Source organism: Protomyctophum bolini (assembly GCF_963924005.1).
Source record: "Protomyctophum bolini genome assembly, chromosome: 17".
Classification (NCBI taxonomy): Eukaryota; Metazoa; Chordata; class Actinopteri; order Myctophiformes; family Myctophidae; genus Protomyctophum; species Protomyctophum bolini.
The window spans coordinates 33,734,768-33,759,852 of NC_137878.1; the positions used below are offsets into that span (position 1 = coordinate 33,734,768).

Genomic DNA, 25,085 nt, shown 5'->3' on the forward strand with positions numbered 1-25,085 from the left:
GCCAGATTGCGTTTTTGATACTCCATACAATTTGCCTTCAAAAATGTGTGGGTGGGTCAGGCCTCTAGCCTGATGTTTAGGATCAGAGTCAGTCCAGTCTCAATGTCATATTGATGAAGCGAGCATTTAGGCAGCTCATCCAAGATAGCTGATAATGAATCTGGTATTAGCCTGCCCCTGCCTGGTCTAGAGAGGTAATTAATCTGGTATTAGCCTGCCCTGCCTGGTCTAGAGAGGTAATTCATCTGGTATTAACCTGCCCCTGCCTGGTCTAGAGAGGTGGATTCAACAGCATATTGGTTCACTAATCTGTGTGTCCGCCCTCCTCCTCCCCGATAGAACACAGCGGAGAACACTGATGTCACCAAATTTGGAGCGACGTCCCTCTGCACTGTTGTTGGTTAGCGAAATACAAGATATTCCACTTTTGGTTTGTTTAGAAACGTTTTAGGGTGGTTATGATGTCATTCGTGCCAGCCAACTCTATGGACTATAATGTTTGTTTAGGGCAGTAAACGGAAGACGTCATCTTGCCGATATAAATTTCATTTTTTTCAACATGCCCCCAAAAATCTGTGCGATTTTATTTATTTAGAAAACAAAATGCCTGCGGTCCCCAACGCTAATGTGCCATCTATGTTTTGTGAAACGGGTCACACAGTTTAGTGAGTGTTCTTAGGTTTTAGGGGTGTACTTACAGTACTAACAGGGGTAGTTTAACAGGGTATGTGGGGGGGGGTACTTACAACAAGGGTAGTTTAACAGGGTGTGGAGGGTACTTACAACAAGGGTAGTTTAACAGGGTGTGGAGGGTACTTACAACAAGGGTAGTTTAACAGGGTGTGGAGGGTACTTACAACAAGGGTAGTTTAACAGGGTGTGGAGGGTACTTACAACAAGGGTAGTTTAACAGCACGATGTCATCCAAAGCCATGTAGCCCTGACGCTCCTCTGAAACAGTCGCCTCAAACACAACCTGCGAAGAAATATGAGAAAATACATAATTAATATGATTAAAAAGTGAGTACTAAAAGTCGGTAGAAGTCAGTAATGAGCGGATGGAGATAAGTTTAAGAAGAACTGGGACACTTAGCGTAATGCCATTACTGCAGTGTTTTGCATTTCTCGGGCTAACTTTGCCTAAATCTTCAGCAGAACTGAAAGTTTTTGTAACGTTATTGGCAAGACTCATGAAACTTACCTTTTTCCCTAATTATTTTACCCAATTAATCATTAGGATGGAACTTGTTATAATCAAATGTACATATGCTGATGTAACTATTACAGTCTACATTTCAAGTTTAATGTATTAAGAATTATAATAGAGCACTTCTGTTCTCTATTATAATAGTATGACGTTAACACATACTATCTGGGTCACGATTTTCATTCGCTTTTTTTGTGTGTGCGTGTGTACCCCATAGCTGTGATTTGATTGGCTGAGCACCCCATAGCTGTGATTTGATTGGCTGAGCAATGTACTGTACGTATTGAGGATAAAAAGTGAGGACAGAGAATTAAGGACAAGTGATTAGCCCTAGGGGGTTCAAGAGCTAATATTGGACTTGAGGATAAAAAGTGGGGACAGAAAAGTAAATTGTGATTGGCCAGAATGCGATGATGTATGATGATAAGAGCGCCCCTCACTTCACACAGGTGTGATTTCCCCCCTCCATTCTTCCTTTAATATCACGTCAAATACGAACTGTGTTCCAAAAATAAACAGATGATCCCAACGTTTTGACTCATGGATATGAACCATCAACTGACGGCGAGAACACACTGATGTTACCTCCAGAATAAGTAAATGATAAACTTTTTTTTTTATACAATGTTATTCTCTATAGAGAAACTTCCGCGATCCAGGGGATGAACAAGCAACGTCAGGACTTCGGTAGGCCTACTCTATACACTCAATGACACACAATAAAACATGTCAATCTATTGCTCTCTCTCCAAACGTTCACAGTAGCCGTATGAATCACAGTAGCCGCATGAATCACATGTCCCCTCATTCAACCAGCAGAGCCAGCAAACACATGCTGTGCACCAAAGTGAAGGTTCCCACTGAGTCAATCTACAAGCTGTCATTAAAGTCAGCATGAGGCGAAATCCTACTGTTCGCCCAAAACGATCAGGTTTCAGTGAATCCACACAACCAATGAAATACAATAAATGTGGCACAACTTGACGAACCCTTTCATCAAAGTATTATTTATCATTACAGATTTTATTGGGAGGATATCCCATTGAAATGCAGTTTTAGAGGGGGGTCCTACATTGATTGATTGATTGATTGATTTACAAAATATGCCAAATGGATGACAAAAAAAGCCAGAGGCTTGTTTGCATTGTGGTCCATTTAGCATTCAGCACTCAAACAACTGGACAAAATAACAACAACACAACAAAAGCAAGCACAGCAACAATACAGAAATCTAAATATACAGATTAATTATTAACAACCCTGGGGGGCTTACAGTAAACGGCTGGGGGACGGCAATAATTCATCCAAGTCCAATCTGAATGGTCTTTCAGGGCTGTTAGTAGAGCATTCCACTGTGTTGTGTCTGCATAGTGGAATGCCTTTTTTATTGAGGGAGAACGAGGTCAGATGAATTTCCACTGGTAAGCATCCTCTACTCTGGAGAAGTACTTTTACAGGTACTTGAGAACTGCTCCTTTGAGTATATTGAAAACCAGACCCATTGAGAATGGGGAAACTTCCACCTTTAGCCATCCTAGCCTAATAAAGTGGACTGGGGTTAGGACATGGGGTGCAAGTTGAAAAAACAAAAAACAAAAAAACAACCTCGCAAGCTTATTTTTTGGGGAGGTTTGCAGTTTAGTCTTCAGTGGCTTGGCGATGCTTCATGTACCGTGACCTTTTACAGTCTATGACCGTGACCGTGAAGTATTTTCAAAACGATGCTGGACGAGAGTCCTCAGAGCACTTTTTCACCAGAAAGTTTGTTGTGAAAAATAGAACCCAAATAGGTAACATTGTCACAAGCAAAGGAGGCCTACTGTGGTTGGAATAGGACCCAAATAGTATGGATTATATATTATTTTACCAAAAACAAATTGCTGTCTTTGTTTTGTTATGCTCCGGCTGAAATTATTCTCACTAGTAACAAGTAACTAGCCGTTTAAAAAAATATTGTGGTGGTTAATAAATTAACCACAGAGAACTTTTTAGACAATGTTTTGGGGGGCAGCGACGGAGAGGACCAGCCAGCGGAGGAGCCAGCGAAACAATTACTAACCTCATCATATAACGTGGAATTGTGTTGTGTGGAATATGGTTTGGAGGACAGAGGACAGAGGCTTGGTCCCGGACCGAGACGCCACTATATATATATATATATATATATATATATATATATATATATATATATATATATATATATATATATATATAGGTAAAATCTAAAAGGACAGATGCTTTGCCGGTTTTAATGGGTTAAGAGTTGACATTTATGTGAATCACTCTGGTATTTATGTGAATATCCTGGTATTTCAGGATTGTGATGGTGGCATAAAAAAAACCTGCCTGGGTCAAATGAAGAAGGAGCTTTGCTTCAAGACACTCACACAACCATCAGCTTGCTATGCAGTCAAGCCTATAGTGAAAGTCATATTGTGCCATCATGTGCTCAGGCGAGCAACGTATTGCATTTGTAGACAATACCGCAGCGCCCGAGGGCCAATCAATAACATACAAGGCCACGGCAAGATGGATACAGACGGAGGCTGTCTCCCTTCCTAATTGATGTGTATTTTTCATTCTCATGTGGCGGCCATTAGAGACGACCGCTCGCTTAGCCCCTCAATAAATCACAAGTCACGGACCCCGCTGCCATCGATTCCCTCGTCTCAGCGCCTTGACCCACCCTCGTTAAGCCCATCTGTGTCGGCCCTCACTTGTGGGAAAGTGCCACCGAGTGTGACTGTGTGTCACAGCATGAATATCAGAGCACACATACTGTACAGGCCGGGAAAAATACTTGTTCACTGCATGTGAAAGAGTAAGTAGGATGACACAGAACACAGAGTGGGAGAATGCATACAGAAAAGGAGATGAGAGAAAGAGAGATGTGTGTGTGTGTGTGTGTGTGTGTGTGTGTGTGTGTGTGTGTGTGTGTGTGTGTGGGGGGGGGGTACTAGAGAGTTATCTGGCATAGCAGAAGGAGAGAGATGTGGAGGTAGCGGAGATGGAGTGGGTGTCTAAGCTGCATGGATTATTCGTGAGACCCGATAGGATCTTTAATATTCGATAGCAAAGTTCCCTTCAATCCAATTCCCACACCAGAAGGCGAGGAGCAAAATCTATTGCTGTGAAGGAAGTGGGAGGTACATTCATCCAAATTGAGAATATCTGAGGTTCATGGTGATGTCATGCTTCATCCTTCCCTCTGCCCGCCTCCGTTTAATGCAACAGGATGACCAATGAAAGTGGTTGGGACTCCATAACAGTCCCAGACACGACTGTGATATGGACCAATCAAAGTTCAGTTTCGAAACCGGTGGAAGAGGTGGATGTCATGATTACTGTGCTAAGAAGAAAATCCACCAGGTCAACCACCTTGGCTTCTGGTATGAGGAGAGTTTCTGTACAGAGGGAATGGTGCCATAGAAGGATCGGAGTATGGGATATAAATTTATGGGATATAGATTTTTATAAGCATCCAGCTGCAACATCATGTTTCCATCATGAAATTGAATTGCATATAATTGTTGGAGTGGTATGACATACGCTTACAGAAAATCAGCGTTGGCTTGCAGCAGCAGCAGAGACACTGCAATAAAAGGAGGATTTGTACACTAATGAATATTTATGGGTTTTGGTTTTCATTACATCTGCATGCGCTGTAACGATAGCGTTTTCAATTGGTACATGGAGACAACTGATCTAAACCAACAGTTTAATTAATTTAACGACTTGCACCGCAAACATTTGAGGAGTGGGGCTCTGTTGCAATCAAAGATTGCAACAGAGTTCTGTTAATTGATCCGTTGGGTTAGAACGAGTCAACCTGTATTGATCCTCCTCAACCCATACAGTATGTCTCCTAAACCAGTGATTCTCAATGAATGTTCCAGGGACCCCCAGGCGTTCTTGAGGGGGTTCCAGGGGCTGCTTTGTTTAATAAAGCTTGTTTAAAAATCTTCTCATCTTCTCTTTGCTGTGAGCCAAATAGTTATGAGAGGTGAGTTGAACAGCCCAGAGAGAACACACTCATTGACCTCCAGTCATCACACTCAAAACTATGTATATTAACCCTGCATGCAATGACCTCTTCATGACAGACTCTCAAACCTGCATTCAATCAGCAGGAAGCGTGTCTGACAGGAGGCCATTCTTTCTGCTTCTCTGTGTGTAAATGTAAACCATCCAGCAGCACCTCTGATCTCTGTCCAATATCAATATTATCTCTCTGGCCGTCTGCTTGCCCTGCAGGAGGCACTGATAGTCTCTGATTACTAGATTTACTTGTTTGTGTTTAATCTACAACTGCATCCACACCACCACCACCACCACCACCCAACGAATGGTACTGTATGTGAAAGCCTCACACACAGACAAACGCAGATTGACACACACACAATCACCTGCTTCCTCTCTAATCTGAGAGATTGGTTACTCCAACAACAGCCTATCTAAAAGATGAATATGGGTCCTGAAACATCCATATGAAACCTCTAGAGGGGAGGAAGAGCAGAGGCTCAGAGGCACAGGACCAGTGCTCCCTTCACAGAGGAGACTCACATGGTCCCTGCAGGGACAGGATTTATGAGCACAGTCTCACACTGACAAAGATCCTCATGCAGACGCACCACTTTACCTGCCTCATTACCTGCCTCACACCTTCCCCATTTCACCAGATACACAATCTGTCCTGTGCCAGTGTGCACCGCAGGAAGACATTCAAGAATCTGCTTACACAACATATCCTGCTGCGCACAGGTTGGACGTCTGTCATCAGAGGACGAGGCCTGTCACAATTATTACATAATCGCTTAAACCAGTGGTATTCAATTTTTTATTCTGGGAAAAACAAGAGGGCTAATGAAAGTTACCGGTATGGTGTGATATGAAGTGTGATATTACCATACTGACAGTAATACTTATTCATATTCAAGGGCTTTTGGAGAAAAAATTACTTTAGACTAGACTAGAGCACTGCAGAGGGCAGGTGTGTGTGTGTGTGTGTGTGTGTGTGTGTGTGTGTGTGTGTGTGTGTGTGTGTGTGTGTCCAGCTGGTGCTCGTTGACGGTCGTTATTGTCATGGGAATTATGTTTATGTACTGTCAAATAGGTCTACATTTATTATAGCATATACCTGTATAGACATATTATCCTGATCATTACTGTGCAGAAATATACAAATCTTCGTGTTTGAGCACAAAATGTATTTTGAGAACCCACAAATGTTCCACGCTGTGCACTGCAGCCCCCCACACACAATCATTCTACAGTTGTGGCCCCCAGCCTAATCTAGTTGCCTAAAAGGCAAATATTTGTATTCATATGTTCCACCGTTCAATGTCAAAAACACAATAAAATTGTTACTCGCAATTATTTATGTGCCAATTAACTGTCACCTTGAATGTTGTTTACTTGACAGCCCTACAGAGGACAGGGATAAGGTGTTTCCATCACAGATGGGACATACTTCCGTCGCAAAATCTGACTCTCCGATTGACAATTTAGGCATTTAGCGAAAGCGCTCATCCAGAGTGATTTACAAGTGCAAAATCTGAATGAAGTTTGGGCTCAAGTCATTAAAAAACAAGGAAAATAGTCACACAAGAAGAGTGCATAATTGGGTTGTTGGCACTGTCGTGTTCTCTCCTCCGCATCATACCCTAGGTGAGGCCTTTCTGTGTGGAGTTGGCATGTTCTCCTGTGTCCATTAGGGTAGGTATACCTTTACAATAAACATGCCGTAATCCTGGCCGCGTGTGTCCCTATGTTTGGAGTATGTGTGTCGCTGTCCCTATGACCCTATGTAAGTATGAACAGCTGCAGTATCGCTGGACGCACGCACGCACGCACGCACGCACGCACGCACGCACGCACGCACGCACGCACAGCACCGATCAGTTAGCACAGGTGCAATTTTTTCCTTCTTATTGATGCGAGAACAAAGTCTTAACGATATATAAAAGTTTAAAAAAGTTCTTCAGACTGAAAAAACAGAAAAACTGTTCTTCAGTCTGCTTGTGTTGGCTTTGATACTCTGGTACCTCTTCCCCGAGGGCAGCAGCCTGAAAAAAACTGTATGGGGGTGTGTGGGGTCCTTAATGATCCTCATGGACTTCCTGAGGCATCGCTGAGTGTACAGTTCCTCCATGCTGGGCAGCTGACACCCAGTGATGCGCTCGGCTGAGTGCACCACCCTTCTGAGGGCCTTGTGGTCCCCGTCTGTGCAGCTCCCATACCAGCTGGAGAAGCTGCTTGTCAGCAGGCTCTCAATCGTCCCTCGGTAGAAGTTCCTTATAATTTGAGGACTAAGGCCGAACTTCTTGAGGCGTCTGAGACCATATAAGCGTTGTTGCGCTTTTTGCAACCACCACAGTAAATTACTGTGGTGGTTGACAGGTGTGGTGACAGGTGCCAGGTGCCAGCTGAAAGTGCCTCAACTCGCCAGAATTAAATGGTCTAAATGGTCAAAATAAAACCGTTTTTTTTTTTATGTGATTTTCTTTTTTTTTCATATTAAGACAGTTTGAATGTTGAAGAAGGTTTTTATTCCAACAGATTGTTCATTTGGGCAAATTAAACGTATACATTTATATGTCAAAGTAGGCTTGTTTTTTAACAATGTTTTGGGGCCGGAGAAGCGCAGTTCTGAGATTTGCATGTTGTTTTCGATTGGTCCTGAGATCTCTTTGTTCTGAGGTTTCACGCTCTGGTTACCGCCCATTAGCGTGCTTGTGTGTTTATAAACACAGAATTATTCTACATGGCTATAGTATGGAGGAGCTTTTGGGTTATACTTTACAGGAAAATAAACAAAACCACGTAGCTACACGCTCAAATACGCTTCCCAGCCTGGAGAATAGACTTCCACCATCACACAACAACAGGCTAAAAGCTAGCTAGCCTAGTTAGCTAGCTGTCTGTGTGTCGTGTGTTAACAGAGGGACATTGTCTTAACTGCTGAGATGTTGTCATAAGCATCTAAACATGTTTTCACTCCTAAAATGTATAAAACTAATAATACATGTAAAACGTTGCCCGTTAGTGCTATATTGCTTCATCCATGGAAGAGTGTTGCTGCTTATTCTTGTTCTTTTCCTCCAGCCGCAAAGAGCCAAAATAACTCGTCTTTTCTTTAAATCATAACTCTCTCATTTTTTGCTCATTTAAAAAAATTCAAAATACTATATAAACTACGAAATTCGGGCTTTCATTTTGTATATAGATCGTTTGTGTAGGCCGTCTCTACGAAACGGTATCAAGTGATAAGGAAATGTCGTTTTGTGTAAAAGATCGTCAAATATATGGCCGTTAGTACTGTTAATTCAACATCCGGTGAGGGGAGGATACGGATTGTGTATGGAAATCAGCGCATACAGTGGGTGGGCTTTAGACCGGATGTAAGCCACATCCACTAAATGTACACTAAATAGAAATAGTAGACCTGCATAAAATGGTGTAGCCTACTGCAGCTATTTACAACCAGGTAGTGTATAAGTGAAATTGAACACTTAAATTAGTATTTAATACTTGAATACTTATACTTAGTATTTAATACTTAGTACTTTCAAAAGGGTTTATTGGGGCACCTTACAAATTGCATTGTTTGTTTAAACATGTCAGTGTTTCTATATTGCACTGTTGACAGCTAAAACGTTCTAAGGTGGTCATTGTGGGTGGAGTTAAGTACCTATTGTCCCTCCCATTGTCACACCCACTTCTATCCAGCTCTAAGGTGTTAAAAATGTTGTGAATATTGAAAGGGACTTGTCTCAGCTTTGGGTGAAAGGCCCCAATCATTTTAAAATGGTTATATCTCCTTCAATTATTGTCCAATTTCATTGAATGATACATCATATGAAAGCTTACATTCTGTACTTTAATAATCTGTAATAATATGTAATCTGTAAAAATCGAGTTGAGGCACTTTTTGCTGGCACCTGTCACAGTTGTGTGTGCCTCCCATTTCAGTTTTTCATGGATGTTCACCCCCAAGTACTTGAACGTTTCCACCCTCTCCACCACAGCACCGTTGATCGTGACAGGAGGTTGTGGGTCCCTCCCCCCCCCCCCCGTAGTACACGATAACCTCCTTGGTCTTGGAGACATTCATCAGGAGATGATTCTCCTCACACCACCGCTTTTGCTATAATATGCCAATTGTCCAGGAATACAAAGCCCAGAGTTTCTATTAGCTTGGATTCCCTATTGATGTCACTGGTAGGCAGGGTTCTGAACTGTCCACAGCCCTCCTCATGAGAGACAGAATGAGTAGAATTATTATGCAATATGTGACTCACCGTGAATGTAACACAGTCATTGGATTATTATTCATTTGATCATGTCATATGGAAGCAGCTGGGAATCATAGCTTCAAATTGACATATTGGTTGTTCAGTTTGACCTACCACTTTTGGAGATAAATGGCTATATAGACTAGAGTAATGTCTTGCAGAAAACAACAAGTTGAGAAAACAGGCTTGAAAGGTTCACTTCTGTGGACTCTAACATTACACCTAGCTACATGTTTAAGCATATATTTCATATTTACATGTCAATTTCAGCTCTGACATTTATTTCAGACATGCTCTAGTATGTGAAGAGTCTGCCTGTGCAATTAACTCATTTTGGATAAATAAATTCAGTTTTTCTCCTCTGGTGAAAAGCTGGAGGTTGTTCTCAGTCAAATCTGGTCACATATTATAATGAGTATTAGTGAGGACCATTTATATGAAGATAGGTTGAAACTGGTCGTCCTTTAACATTAATGTCAAGGAAAAAAAAGCTTAACCAAGCTAAAGTGTATCTTAGTAAACTAGCATCAAGGGATAAAAGGTAGAGTGAAGTGCAGTGGACTCCTCAGACTACGGCAGAAAAGAAATGGAGTGACTTCCGCCCTGAGCAGCCTGGATTTGTCTGAGAGATATTCTAATGATCACGTTCCCCTCCTGAGAGAGCCCGCCTCTGCCTGCCGCCTCTCATACAGCTGCAACGTGGCGGCTAAACTTCTGAAGTGAAGAAAATCATTACTTTAAATCATGTTGGTTGTTTGTGAGGCTTCTTGCACGGAACAAGAGAGTGGAGGATAGTAGCAGAGGCGGCTGTCTGCATCGATCCATGAAGCCCTCTAATCTCATTAACTATTAACTGCTCCTTGATTTATTGAGATGAGGCCCAGAGTGCAGGGAGGTTATGGAAGCAAACGTTCAACACACTGAGCCCCCCACCCCCCCCCCCCCCCCCCCCCACACTGCAAACCCACACTCCCACAACGCCTTATATCAGTAACGCCTCCTCATTAATGCTCGTTTGAGGTGGGGTGTAGGGTGGAATTGTACATGAGTCAAACAGGGGCCCTAGGAGATAAATTATTGGTCGTAATGAGTGGATTCAAGGCTCCATCCAGCCATCATGGTCCTACAAGCTACATTATAGAGGTAATAAGCGAGGCGAGCATAGAACACAGTGGATATCGATCAAGCTGCAGCATGCAGGGAAATTATAAATATCCACGGTAGGAACTGTGACAAACATGCCATATAGTGTGGGAGGTGATATTCTTTCACTAGGAAAAAAGAAGAATGTGTGAGAGGAACTGTGGCACGATGCTCACCTGATATTCGCTGGGCCAGAAGGTGCTGACGGCCAGCTCCACCTGATGCCACTGGCGTCCCTGGGAGCCAGAGATGTTCCACGCGGCGCTGCCCCTCGGGCCGCCGTTGACGCGCACGTAGACCTGCAGGTCTCCAGGACTGTGGCCGTCGCGGCTGTACAGGAAGTAGCTGAACTGAATGCAGTGGGTGTCGTTCTCGCTGAGCGGGCGCAGAAGCAACTGAGCGCGCTGCCCCGCGGCATGCTGGGACGAGTTGACCATCAGGAAGGAACCTGCAGACAGAGAAAAAAGTAAGTATGAGATGAGTCACTGTGCACGGTGAAGTGCATTATACTGAATATTCACACAAAATAAAACCAATAGGGTGTAGCAGAGATTTCCAAAAATATTTATATTGTAGCGACCCCACAAAAGACCGGCCGTGACTTGCTCCTCCAAGGGAGCTAGCTCTCTTGGCGTTGCCCGTTACCTGCCGGTCTGCCAAACTGGAGACTGGGTTTCTAATCCAGCTCGTTGCGTGAAACGTTACATTGATGTCAGAAGTGCGACACCAGACATCCGCAGCGGAACAAGGACTGACTGGACTAGGTTCCCCCCAGTTAGCTGGTTTAACCCTCTGAATTAGTTTGGAGATCCATTGTCAACTGTTCTTATCAATGATGGACAAAACTCCAGTTACTCCACTTGAGCTAAATGTTTTTTTTCCTTTTTTTCCCCTGAAAAATTAACATTTTCGAGTTAGCTGGTTTCTGCCCGACAGCAGAGATATACTGTACTATGTTCTTTTGTGAATTTCAAATATGTTTTACACAATCAAATATATTATATTTGAGTCAAGATTCACCTGTATATGAATCTCTATGGGAAAATCAATGGAGTTTCTATCTGTGGAACCACAAAAAAAACCCACAAAATGCCCTATAGAAGAAGTAACTCTGTAGAGACTGCTTAAAGCCTCAGTTCCAGATAGATATGTCATACATGTCTTGTTAGCTTTCATCCATTACACAACACGTGCGTTTCTACAACAACCCTGATAGAAAAAAGGTTGACAGACACATTGTTATCCAAGATACAGTTGAGAGGAGTTTGTTTGTAAGTGTGTCTCCATTTCACTGGTCTCTGTCTCGTCCTGCAACATCCTGTCAGGGTTCTAACGACTCTCCTTTGGTTTGTTTTCCTGCCCCATTCAAATAATAAAAGCTCCAGAGCTGAGTAGTGACTTTCATCTGGACTGAGACTCAAAACAGTTCACTACTTTATGATCCAGCCTGTAGCGTACAACAGCACACACTGACCTGGAACCCTAAAAAGAATCACAACACAGAGAGAGAGAGAGAGAGAGAGAGAGAGAGAGAGAGAGAGAGAGAGAGAGAGAGAGAGAGAGAGAGAGAGAGAGAGCGAGAGAGAAAGAGATGAAAGACTAGTGTTGCAGACATTTACCCTCAGGGAGTTGTAACGTGCTCCTAAAAGGCACAGCTACTAAACTAATGAAGAGAAGAATAGAGAAATAAAAGGAATTACAGTACAAACTCTGAATTCATTACCAAGGATTGGATCAGATGCTTATAGCGAATTATTCCATTCCATTATTCCGGCCCCAATGTTACCTTTGCCAGCTATCTAATTATGAGCATTACACAGATCAACGTGCTTGATTCCGAAAAAAAAGAGTGAGAGACAGAGACAGAGAGAGATACTAGGACAAAGAGAGAAATATACCATAATGTACACATGCAGTACATACATCAAATGCATTGAACAGGACTGGCCAGTGGCCACAGCAGAGTGGATGAAGAAGGCAGAGAGATGGTGGGCTAGCAGCGTACTGTAGCTGAATGGAAATGTAGTTGAATAACCCATACTGAACGGGAACCCATTTTGGTGTTAGCATCATGTTATGCTTTAGCTATTGAAAAATAGCAGATCTACAAGCTCATAGCGCGCCACCGAGTGGCGCGCTATGAGCTTGTAGGTCTGCTATTTTTAGAAAAATCGAAGAACGACTCAGGTCAGAATGGGTTAATCAGACCAGTGTGTGTCCAGTGGAAACCTCGTATGAATCTGATCTCAGGTCAGAATGGGTTAAATGTGCAATCAGAGCCCTGCAACGTGCTTCCATTAATCACACTGACATAGTTATTAGGCTGTAATGGTGACCTGGGGAATATTTTAAATACAGTGTGATATTCCCACCACACACACAGATGTAGGGCGCACATGCAGAGTCACACATTCTGAGACATAAAATCTAAGTGAGTTAATCTGTGTGCGTTCATCTGAGTGCGTATCTGAATCACCGTTCACTTACAGTACAAGCGAGTGCACACGCACTCCTGCACACGCACGCACACACACACACACCAATACGTTCACTGCCAGACTCGCTTCTAATACAAATCCTCCCTCCTTCTTGGCAAGGGAGGTGATTAACATACTAATGTACTATAAAAAAAAATTGGCCTCTGGCGCTCCTAGTCCTGGCACAAGAAAATATGGCTCATAACTAAGTCTAGCACCCCATACTGTATAGCTTTCACATCCCAGGAATAACCAACCAACCATTCTTCATCACCTGTTTCCCATGGCCAGGAATTAGAGAACAGAAAATAAACATACAGTTGTTTTTTATTGTGACCGAAGGTCGCAGTTAACTATGGAATCATGCATTTCCCGTCAGTGTGTGTTGGTTGGTTGGTTGGTTGGTCGGGGTGAAAGAGCATGTGACATCACATGAAGAGATGGTGTAAATTAATCTTCATTAGAGGAAAAAAAACTGCAATACGGCCTGTGAACAAGAATTGATTTCAGTGATCATTTAAATGTGGCATTTCTAGTCTCTTAGAGTAACTTATTATTAGCCTTTCTCTGCCTGTAGGACCACAATATATATATATTTTTTATCCGTTAACAAGGCTAAATCACATTAAGTTCCATTTCTGTTTTGACAACCTAGAAACCTAGAAGCAGTGGACAATGTTTCAATTACTTGAAAGATTCTATTTTTTATTTGATTTAGTTTTTGTTAGGACAGGATAGAGTAGATAACTGTTAAATCATACAGTATACAGGCTATAATGTATATATACTTATACACACTTACATACACATGCTGTATCCAAGTGCATGCACGCACGTGCGCACGCGCACACACACACACACACACACACACACACACACACGCACGCACGCACGCACGCACGCACGCACGCACGCACGCACGCACGCACGCACACACGCAGCTCAGCCTCACATTTGGCAGTCCTACGTATTGCAGAAGGCGCAGAAATGTAGAGATATTTTTGAATTCTTCATTGACATTTTGATAATTGAGAAAACATTTATCTAACATAAAAGAAGAGACAACATGACCCAACCTGAAGGTCACGACCCCTCCCTGTCCACTTTTATTCCAATCTGTCAAGTTGACAGAAGCGGCATCACATGATAAAAAGGCTACAGACACTCTCACTGCTCCATGTTCTTACAAAAAAACAGATTTTCATCTTCTTTCTTTTCCAGTTTCTCACCTGCACCCAAGCGAAGCTGGACAGGCTCTGACTTAGAACCTGTCAGCCTCCCACACCACTCCTTTGATGTGTGGGCCCTTCAGGGCCACGGGGACTAAATTGCTTTCTTTCACTTCAGGGGCCACAGGACACTGTGGCTGACTGAGAGCAAAGAGCCTGACTGTCCTGGTGACAGGGGTCATTTGGGAAAACGCTTGAGTCACTACTACCCAACATGTCTTCTGCATTCCTCACTGTAGTTTTTCTACACCAGTAATTCTCAAACTTTGGAGTTTCAAGGCCCCCCGGTTTGATACTGTATGTGTTAGGCCACGCACCACCATTTGATCACCTTTATATGGAGTTTTAGCTCTATGGCTCCAATCTACAATCCTCTGTGTTGATGTAACTCCCATTGTTACAGAAATACAGACACGTAAGGGTCCATTTGGAATGGACCACTGGTGGTCCCCAGGCCCGACACTGAGAACCCCTATTCTGGGCAAGTGCACAGTGACTCATCTCATCCTTACTCTTTTGAGTGTATCAGTATGATAAGGCCTATAGCAATCTATGGATATAGCAAGCTGGATATAGCTTAGTCTATAGCTAGTAGGCACAGTACTAGCCTTCATCAGCGTGACAAATAAAATGTGAAAGATACCTCGTATCCAGTGCTGTAGTCAAGTCTTTTTCAGACAGTATACCATAATTATTCCCTGCATGACATACACATGTATAGGCTACGTGTGGTCAATGGATGTAATGGTTAGCAGATGATAGTATTTTTTTCTTCTCCAAAACTTGGCATGGCATACTACGTATAGAACACACCACTGCTTCGTATCTACAGTAAATATTATATCGGCAATAGTAGTAGCGTCACTAGCATGTAGATGATATTTGTTTCAATCCAATCCAGTACGGTGAGAGATGTGGCTCGATGATGAAGGTCGTTAGCATATCATGCCACAAACCATTAACCAAACATGCCTCCATTCTCTTCCACATCAGCTTGTCAGAATAAGTCAACGTGATTAATGCAATAATTAAGGCTGTGATAAAAATGAGATACGACTAGCCACTGGTAACTTCACTTGATATCTCTGACACACACGCACGCACACACAAAAATGAACAAAATATAATAATAATAAAAAATAAAATACCCACTGCAGAGAACATTCTCCATAAATCCATAGAGGCTGATAAGGCTCCATCTACAGTATTTCCCCTGTGACCCTGCCAAGGACGAGGGAACAGCATTAAGAGATTAGAGAACGGCTTCAACTCACTGAGTTCATATCAGAATGTGGGTTGGAACCTGAGTCACAGGTCTGCCCACTTTTAATCATACTTACACCCATAAAAAACATGGTGGGCTAAATAGGAGAAGGGGCCAAGATAGAGATTATCTTCATCTTTCTCCGTTTCCTCTGCCCCCATTGCTAATGCATTTTATAACTCTGACACTGCCCTTGTAAATTGCCTGACACCCTGACATGGGCATCTTTCACAGCAACCTACCTGATGCATTTTTTTTTTCAACGTATTGTTTGTTTCTCGTTGTATCTCTGGCTGTAGCAGTGTGATCTGTACGGCTGGCAGTGACAGAGGGGACGGGTTTGTTTACTGGATCCAAAAGGCAATGCAGATTTTGCCATTTACAAAGCCACAGAATGTTGTACGCCGTGCAAATAGGGAAATATCTGACGCGATGCCAGCTGGTCATGAATGAGACAGAGCATAACCTCTTGTGCAAACAATACTGCAGACATCTAGCACTAATTCATTCCTTGAGTTGAAAGTCCAAAAAAGCCCAAACGCAACCCGGAGACTGTTCAAAACAACACACGGTTTCTCCACAAATCCCCCACACTGACTTATAACATTAAATACTGTACGTCAACCTCCACTGTCTAGACATTGCCTAACAAGTCCTGCTGGCCGGGATATTCCACTCTGTGATTACACCCAACACGCACGCACGCACACATGTCGCACACAAATAAACATTGCATCAAATGACAAATAAATGAATGGATTTGCACAGACAGAGCACAGAACATTCATTTGATACATGTTCAGGATGCCAGGGAACCTTCTTTAAGTTCTTTGGTGGCAGAAATCAATAGTGCATTACCAGCCATCTAGTGATAGCGTGCAGGTGGGCTGACAGGCCAATACTCCACTCCCTCATACCTCCCATCACCCCATCACTGCATCTTGATGTATACCAGCCTCCTGCTGCCTCATCTGACACCCTGAGGGCTTTTTGGTGTGTGTGTGTGTGTGTGTGTGTGTGTGTGTGTGTGTGTGTGTGTGTGTGTGTGTGTGTGTGTGTGTGTGTGTGTGTGTGTGTGTGTGTGTGTGTGTGTGTGTGTGTCAGTCATTTCTTCTCACTTTCTCTGGCCACTTGGCAAGCAGAACGCGTCATTTACCCTCCCTTTGCTCGTCTCTTGTCATTAAGGAATAAGGACCCTCTGGGGACGTGTAAGTAAGAAGTCTAACTAACAGGTGGCAGGGAACCCTCTCTGATGTCTCTCTGAGTCATTGGCTCCGCTAAAGAGAAAATCAGCAGACAAAAGAACGACCTGCTGTGATCAAAGTCTAAAGTGGAATGTGTGTTGCATGTCCCTCTTAAAACTCATTCCATGCCACCAAAACCTCCGGCACTGTTGCAGCCCCTACCAACAGGATGCAGTTTTTTTTTTCTTTTCATAAAAATAAAAAAAAACCTTCACCTTCACTTCCCAAAACTAACTTGCCTATAACTGATCTGTCTATCAAACTTTTTTGATAGAGAAAAAGAATGCTCTCTCTCTCTCTCTCAAAGACAAACACAAACCTCCATTACCTGAATCCATCTAATCTCCAGAAAAGCCCATTCCTGGGTTGTGTTTGTCCTTCTCTGATAGGGTTGTGGTGGATGGAGCAGTGCCTGTGTGTGTGTGTTGGGGTGGGGGGGGGGGGGGGATTTAGCAGTCCACCTGCGGCATCTGGGTGGATACTGATGAGGAGGAGACGGTGCAGACACATATCGTGGATTCCGTCATGCCTCCTCCCTGATATGAGTCTGGACTTCGGCCCATAGCTGGAGAAATCAGAAAATTATCGTGACCAATATGGAACTGGGTTTCAGCTGCTGTTCGTACAACAGTGAAAACAACAATGTTTGCCCTCGACGCAACACGTTAAAAGGTTTCCACAGAAACGATGAGAACAGCTCTAAGTGCACTTCTTTCAGATAGACTCCGACATATATCCAACATAACTCGCTCACATAGAAAGTAGAAACTAAACAGACGTGTTGTTTTTTTGTGCGGTATCTTTCAAGCATGAGGAGCAGACTAGTGCACTGTGATGACATCAGCTGATTTCCTAGATGAGTCTATAGGAGTCTGTCAAGGCAACTACTTACGCCCACTTTTCAAGGGTACCAATGGCGTGCGTGCGTTATTAATTAAAAGCCACAATATTGCGGCACTTTTCATGTTAACAATTGAATTGTGTGATTAAAAAAATAAATGATTGATAGTACAGTATGTAGCAAAGGCTACATCGGGATCGGGACTAGCTGTTAGGCTACATTGGAGCCTAGGTACCCGGAACTTTAGGCCAATGGTCCGGGCCGATATAATTGTGTTTTGCCTGCATGGCCATTAGAACCTTTGAATAAACTAAACAAAATACTGTTTGAAAACGCATCACAAAGTGTTGTGTTGCAAGCTTATATGTGAGTTATTTCGACTAGTTTTGGAAAATGTATAGTTAGTTAGTTGCTGCGAGAGTGAGGTCTAGCCGCCCAACACCAACTCGGGATTGCTGGATCGCTGCCCTCCACAATTTCCATCAGGTTCTTGAGCTTTGCAGTGTTGTCAGCCAAGCTGTCGTGCCGGAGCACGTCTAAATAGGTGGTACGCTTCTTTCCCCTCCTGGCTTTGCCCTGGGTTAGCTCCCATAGGGTCAATTTACTTGCCTCAAGTTCTGGGTGCCTGACGCAGTGCCCTGCCAGCCTCATCCTTCCCTCTCTGACTTTGTCCGTGACCCGTGGTAGGTCCCCATAAAAAAATTGTGATTATCTCAAATAATTGCGACAGGCCATACAAGTCCAGAGCTGAGCGTGCTCTACTGTCAAATGATTAAGAGAAGGGCAGACAGGTGGCAGTCTGGCTGCTGACAGACTCTCAGTGAACAGAACTATAGAAACAGTCCTCACTCACAAGGTTGAATTCTCTTTGCATTATTGAGGGCCTCCTATGCCCAGCTTTGTGTGTTTGTGTGAATCATAGCAATGATTTGAATGGCTGCTCACCCCATAGCGATGATTTGATTGGCTGGGCAAAGTACGTATTGAGGATAAAAAGTGAGGATAGAAAAGTGAAGACTGAAAAGTGAGGACTGCAGCAACAGTCATGACAAACAGACATGTTTTGGCTACTCCGTCCTGCTCATTTGGAGTGCACATGGTCACAGTATGATAAAGGGCTGCATGGAGGTTAGAAGACCACAGAGGGACAATTCATCTTTACTGCTGCATGTGTATCTCAACTGGCCAGTACATCAGTCAGGTCATAGTTATACTGAAATCATTTTAATTAGGTAGATTATTTGTCACAAAATATACATCTCACAAAACAAAAATAGTAATGAAGTCACTATTCATTGGAGTGGCACCAATAGCTAGTTTCAAGCAGTAGAGGGCACACTAAGGCTGGCCTAGACCGTTTTCTCCCAAACACACAACAGTGGACCTGTGTGGGTCCCATGTGACTATAAAACACATGGCCGTTGGATTAGAAACAGGGTGGTTGGTTTACATTTTAAATGTGATACTGAAAGAGGAGTCAGCAACAGCCAACTGCCAAAAGAGCCACACACAAAGATGAGGCTGGGTCTTGTTAAAACTGACCCACACCGGAAACCCATTGGCTGGAACTGACACAAAGCCAGCCAAGATTAAAAAAACCCAAACAAAGGTAGTTGCTTGAAGCCCATTTGCTTTCATAGCCACACGTACTGTGGCTCATTCAAAATAAAACAATTGTCGGAAACAATTGAAAGACATTTGAAATCCCCATGACATCAATTCATACCCTGCAGGCTGCCGTTTCAATGGCATGCCTTCCAGCGAATAAAGCGCTGGAAACTGAGATCAATATCAATAAATCAGCATAATAAGCATCTCAACTGAAGACAGAGCCAAAAATGCATGCTGTTCTCTGACATTTACAAGCACAATTCTTAATCATCAGTTGGATTCGTTAACTATGGTAGCGCTGTCCAAATAACTGGAAATCAACAACACGTCTTTAATTAGAAACAAAAGCAGAGAAGCAATCAAATATAATGAAAGTCCAGTGGGAAACATGCAGCCACAGACACAAGAGTTGTATTTATTATTTCCCTACACAAGAGGTTCTCAAACAATGGCCTTTGCCAGCTGGGTTATAAGCAATTGCTGGAGATATAAGGCAGCAGCTGATTATTAATTATGTATGAATTCTTGTTTTGGTTTGGCCAGCCCATCCTTTCTTTTGTTTTGACTTTAGTTAGGTCATATTTTGTTCAACTCAGTTGTTGTTTGCCAAAAGACAAATGATGTGTGATTATGAATTTCAAATAAATTCACACCCGTGTGAACTCAGTTCAGTGATTTTTTGTGACATTTGAATCATAATCCCCATAGGGGGATCTTAGATCGCCTCATATAAGAACTGTGTTTGAAAAATAAACAAATCATCCTGGCAGTTTTACTCATGAAAAATCAACTGACTGCGAGAAAATGGTCAAAACGCTAATGTTACTGCTGGCGAGTTAACTTTTCGCTAGAAACAGACTGTATCAAATATGAGTGACTGACTGTCAAATGATACAGAGACACGTCCTCCACGACAACATCACAGAGACAGTGTCTAACCCTGGACTACAATTTTTACGAGACGATTTATTAAGATGACCCAATGTTATTCTTCATAGAGAAAAACATCCCAGAACCAGGGGATGAGCGAGGACTTCAGCACTCTATATCCTGTTTTATAAATAAAATGTAGCTGACAGTGTGTGTGATCAAGTTTGGTGTCTCCAACAGACTATGCTTTCACTCCCTGTCCGTCCGTGTGTTAAAACCTCTTGATTTTTGCAACACACATTTCTTGCTACTACTCCTACAGATTTTGTCCGAAACTCTGATTTATCAGATCCAATTAAATCAAATCCAAATCCAATTGCCTATAATTGACTTCCAAAGTTTGCAGTTGGGCAACCTGGTCTGGCAGAGAACTGTGCTCTCAGCCACGCACGCACACGCGCACACACACACACACACACACACACACACACACACACACACACACACACACACACACACACACACACACACACACACACACACACACACACACACACACACACGTGCACGCCAACGTGTGCCATTCCCAGGCTAAGCACAGAAAGAGAGTGAATCACAATGTGTAAACTCAAACGTGCGTGCGTGCGTGCGTGCACATCAGGTGTGCTGTAAAGACTGATACGTCCTCCTCACCTCCCCTATAATCCCCCCTTCACATCTTTACACCAATCATAACCATGATGTTCTGGGCTCTCACTAGGGGGGTTAGTGTTATCCTGGGTGTCCCCCAGGGGTATGGGATATTACTGCAGGGCAAATGGGCCGTGGCGACATGGTGACCAGAATGTCAGCGAGTCACTCTGAGCCTCTGGCTCTGGACGATAGATCATGTAAAATAAAAGACGCAACAAGAGACAGTAAACAAATAGCGAGGGAGAGAGAGAAAAAGGACAAGAGAGAGAGGGAATAAGGCACCGTATCAACACTGGAGAGTGGAGAGATGGCACGTCCGGTTGTGAACCAGGTTTCTGTGCGATTGTCTACACACGATATAGTCACATAATTTCACCAATGTCACCGTACAGTAACACCACCATGCTGGAGTGACCAAGCGTGAATGACCGAGATTTGATTAGAATTAGAATTCAGCTGAGTCATCGCTGTGAATTCAGTCATAGCAATCAGCAGTCACTGACAGCATTCGGAAATCACGAACTACACAGTAATCAGCAATCATTAACAAGCCACACCCACGGTAAAGCAGTCAGCCTGCAGTAGTGATCTTTAAGCAAAGCTGTGATGCACACAGAGCCACACAGGGACACACGGTGGCTCCTTAGTCCTTAACTGAGGGCCAGCGATGTGAAGGTGTATTCTACAGTGCAGGGTGATCAATCACAGAGCTGTTGGCCAAATGCTGAGCATCAGCACAGATGGTCTACCACACCGCACCACACACACACACACACACACACACACACACACACACACACACACACACACACACACACACACACACACACACACACACACACACACACACACACACACACACACACACACACACACACACACACACACACACACACACACACACACACACACACACACACACACACGGTGAAAGCACAGAGGGTGACAGTGATTAATTAGCAAATGCTGAAAAATGTTTAGGAGTGTCCCACTCTCCTCATCTGCATAATAAAATGTCGCATGCTCTCATCTCACGTTGCTATCCTGTTCTCCTTTACTGTCCTGTGTCTTTTCTCCTCCTTCCACGCACGCTGTGTGATGTGTTGTTCTTTATATAACTGTTGCCAAGTAAGTCTCCAACACACAACATGCACACACACACACACACACACACACACACACACACACACACACACACACACACACACACACAGTGTCAAAACATTGAACTCTCTCGTTAACTCCGTCTGACTTACCTCACCTCTGTCAGCTCTAAAGAAGCCAGCTGTCTGGTGAGAATGCCAGCGTTGTAGAAAATAAAAAATAATGGAAATTCACTCTTGCCACTGTGTGATATCCAGTGCCTTTGTTGTTCGTGAGAATGCCAGCATTGACATCACACTCTCTCGCTGCAATACTTTACTTAACAGAATATAACTGAGTGGACTCTCTCGCTGCAATACTTTACTTAACAGAATATAACTGAGTGGACTCTCTCACTACAATACTCTACTTAACAGAATATAACTGAGTGGACTCTCTCACTACAATACTCTACTTAACAGAATATAACTGAGTGGACTCTCTCACTACAATACTCTACTTAACAGAATATAACTGAGTGGACTCTCTCACTACAATACTCTACTTAACAGAATATAACTGAGTGGACTCTCTCACTGCAATACTCTACTTAACAGAATATAACTGAGTGGACTCTCTCACTACAATACTCTACTTAACAGAATATAACTGAGTGGACTCTCTCACTACAATACTCTACTTAACAGAATATAACTGAGTGGACTCTCTCACTACAATACTCTACTTAACAGAATATAACTGAGTGGACTCTCTCACTACAATACTCTACTTAACAGAATATAACTGAGTGGACTCTCTCACTACAATACTCTACTTAACAGAATATAACTGAGTGGACTCTCTCACTACAATACTCTACTTAACAGAATATAACTGAGTGGACTCTCTCACTACAATACTCTACTTAACAGAATATAAGACCACTTAGTGTTTCCTCAGTAGAAGGAACTGGGGCACCTTGAAAATAATGAGTTCCCATTGAGCATCCACTCAAGCACTGATATTTTCAAGTCGACTTGCTGTCTGTAAAAGTTGAAGTCGAGTCGACTACTCGTTTAATGACGTCATCACATCACAAAAATGATGATGTTAATTCCTTACTCTGTAGCACACTTTTTAACATGTATTTATACAGTTGAATACAATATTATGAGGAAGTCCTGTTCGAGGTGGCAGCAGTACAAAGTTGCAACGTATACACAACATAAAACATGACAAACAATCAAATGAAAATAAAAATTAAAACTAGAACAAAGTTCTCAGCGAAGCACAGGTCTCCGCCAGGTCAGGTAGGTTATTGTGGCGCTATAATAGGACAATGTGAAAACGGTGCCATTTCTTCTTATGCCTTTGAATCTAACTGTGGGTGTGTAACAAGGTTAGTATAGTAGGCCTAACGAAAACTAAAATTGAAAAAACATTGTCCTTAACTAAACTAAATAAAAACTATAATAACTATAACTAGCTGAAACTGTATTGTGTGTTTACAAAACTAACTAAAACAAACTGAAATTATATAGGAAAACGCCTTTAGTTTTAGTTTTTCTCGTTATCAATTAACAGTAACTGAATATAATTTTTAAATGGTATCTATCTTTTGTTGAGTTTTTCACAATAGGTCTACTTACTCTGACCCTTTTGAATTCTGCACCTGACAAATAACCCAAAAGTATGAATAAAATAAAATAATAACTAATAAAAAACTAAACTAAAACTAAGCGTTGTCACAAAACTAAAAACTAGCAAACCCGCTCTAAAAACTGAAACTATAACCAAACTATAATGAAAAGTCTCAAACTATAAACACATAGGGTTGTCCAGATCAGATCGGAGATCGGAAATCAGCACCGATCACATCATTTTTAAAAGATCGGAATTGGGGGGAAAATATCGGATTATTTAGCTGCATGAGCAGACAACAAAGACTATAGTAGTCTAGTAGTCACACTCAGAGGCGTGAAAGATACTAATGCATGAAAACAAAGGAAATGCAACCCCCTCTATTCATGATGTGATAGGTGTCTGTAGTACTGTCTCTGAATGAGAGATTCTAAGAGTTTTAACTTTATCCAACACATCATTATTTTTGCTATGATTCCCTGCATAGGACATGAAAAAAATAACTAAAATAAAGTTTTTTTGCCTTTGAATAATTGAAAGGAAACTAGACTAGACTAGAGTGACATACATTTCTCACACCGACAACAATGCAATGCAGTAGGCTATACATGCACTGCTATGTGTCTGAATGGGAAAACCATATTTATTTGAGCTTTTAGTCAAAATAAGAAATAAATTGCATAACATAATTGTTTAAAAATATATAGGCCTACAGTAGTATTTGTATTTTTTATAATAATTTTTTTTGTAATAATTATACTATTGTGATATGGCATACGTGTTGTAGATCAGATCGGGAAAAATCTGTATCGGGATATCACATAACAAGTGTGCCAGTGCGCATGCACCGTCAAAAAGTTGGGCGCACCAACAGCTGAGACAGGAATTCAGAGATCCCTCCTCCTGATAAAACATTCCGCTGCACACAGCCAGCTGAGCCAGGCATGCATGCATCCAAGTCAGATAGAGGACGTCCATTTCGATTGTAAACAAGCAAGCTGCCATGACAGTTGTTGAAAATGAAAGGGAAAGTTGTTTTGATTCCGTTCAGAACTTCAGAGCGCTATAGTCGCTAAGAGACGTTAGCGACCATATTTAGACATGAAAACCATGCATCTGTCACTTGTCAAAAATGTACACACTTTGTAATTACTTAAACATGGAACAGCTGCAGCATTAAGTTAACAAACAATAATACACTGTCTGTTACTCTGTGTAGCTTTGCATCTTTGCATCTGCCCGTGTGGGCGCAGCATAAGTAACATTGTGCATCTCCAGATGCTCCTTTGAGGACTAGCCCAAAATAATAATGTGCAGCCCTGACTATAACCTTGTTACTGTAAACTGTTATTACATGACCTAGGCTACTCTATACACACTGCCGTTTTTTCCTCATCATCAGCATTTATATACTTGTATTTAGCTATTTCTGATGTCTGTGCCTTTCTGCATTGTGTTTACTAAGTTATTTGCGCACAGTGTCCTGTT

At 42.5% G+C, this 25,085-nt stretch overlaps 1 protein-coding gene across 1 annotated transcript in view; it reads right to left on the reverse strand.

Annotated features, from left to right (window-relative positions):
• Positions 1 to 25,085, reverse strand: part of LOC308332153 (receptor-type tyrosine-protein phosphatase U-like) — a 165,620-nt gene that overhangs the window by 79,649 nt on the left and 60,886 nt on the right. The window contains exons 3-4 of the mRNA XM_080787820.1: positions 10,821 to 11,092; positions 895 to 976 (exon numbers count right to left, since the gene is read on the reverse strand). Coding sequence (XP_080643946.1) covers positions 895 to 976; positions 10,821 to 11,092 — 354 coding nt within the window. The remainder of the gene's footprint in view (positions 1 to 894; positions 977 to 10,820; positions 11,093 to 25,085) is intronic.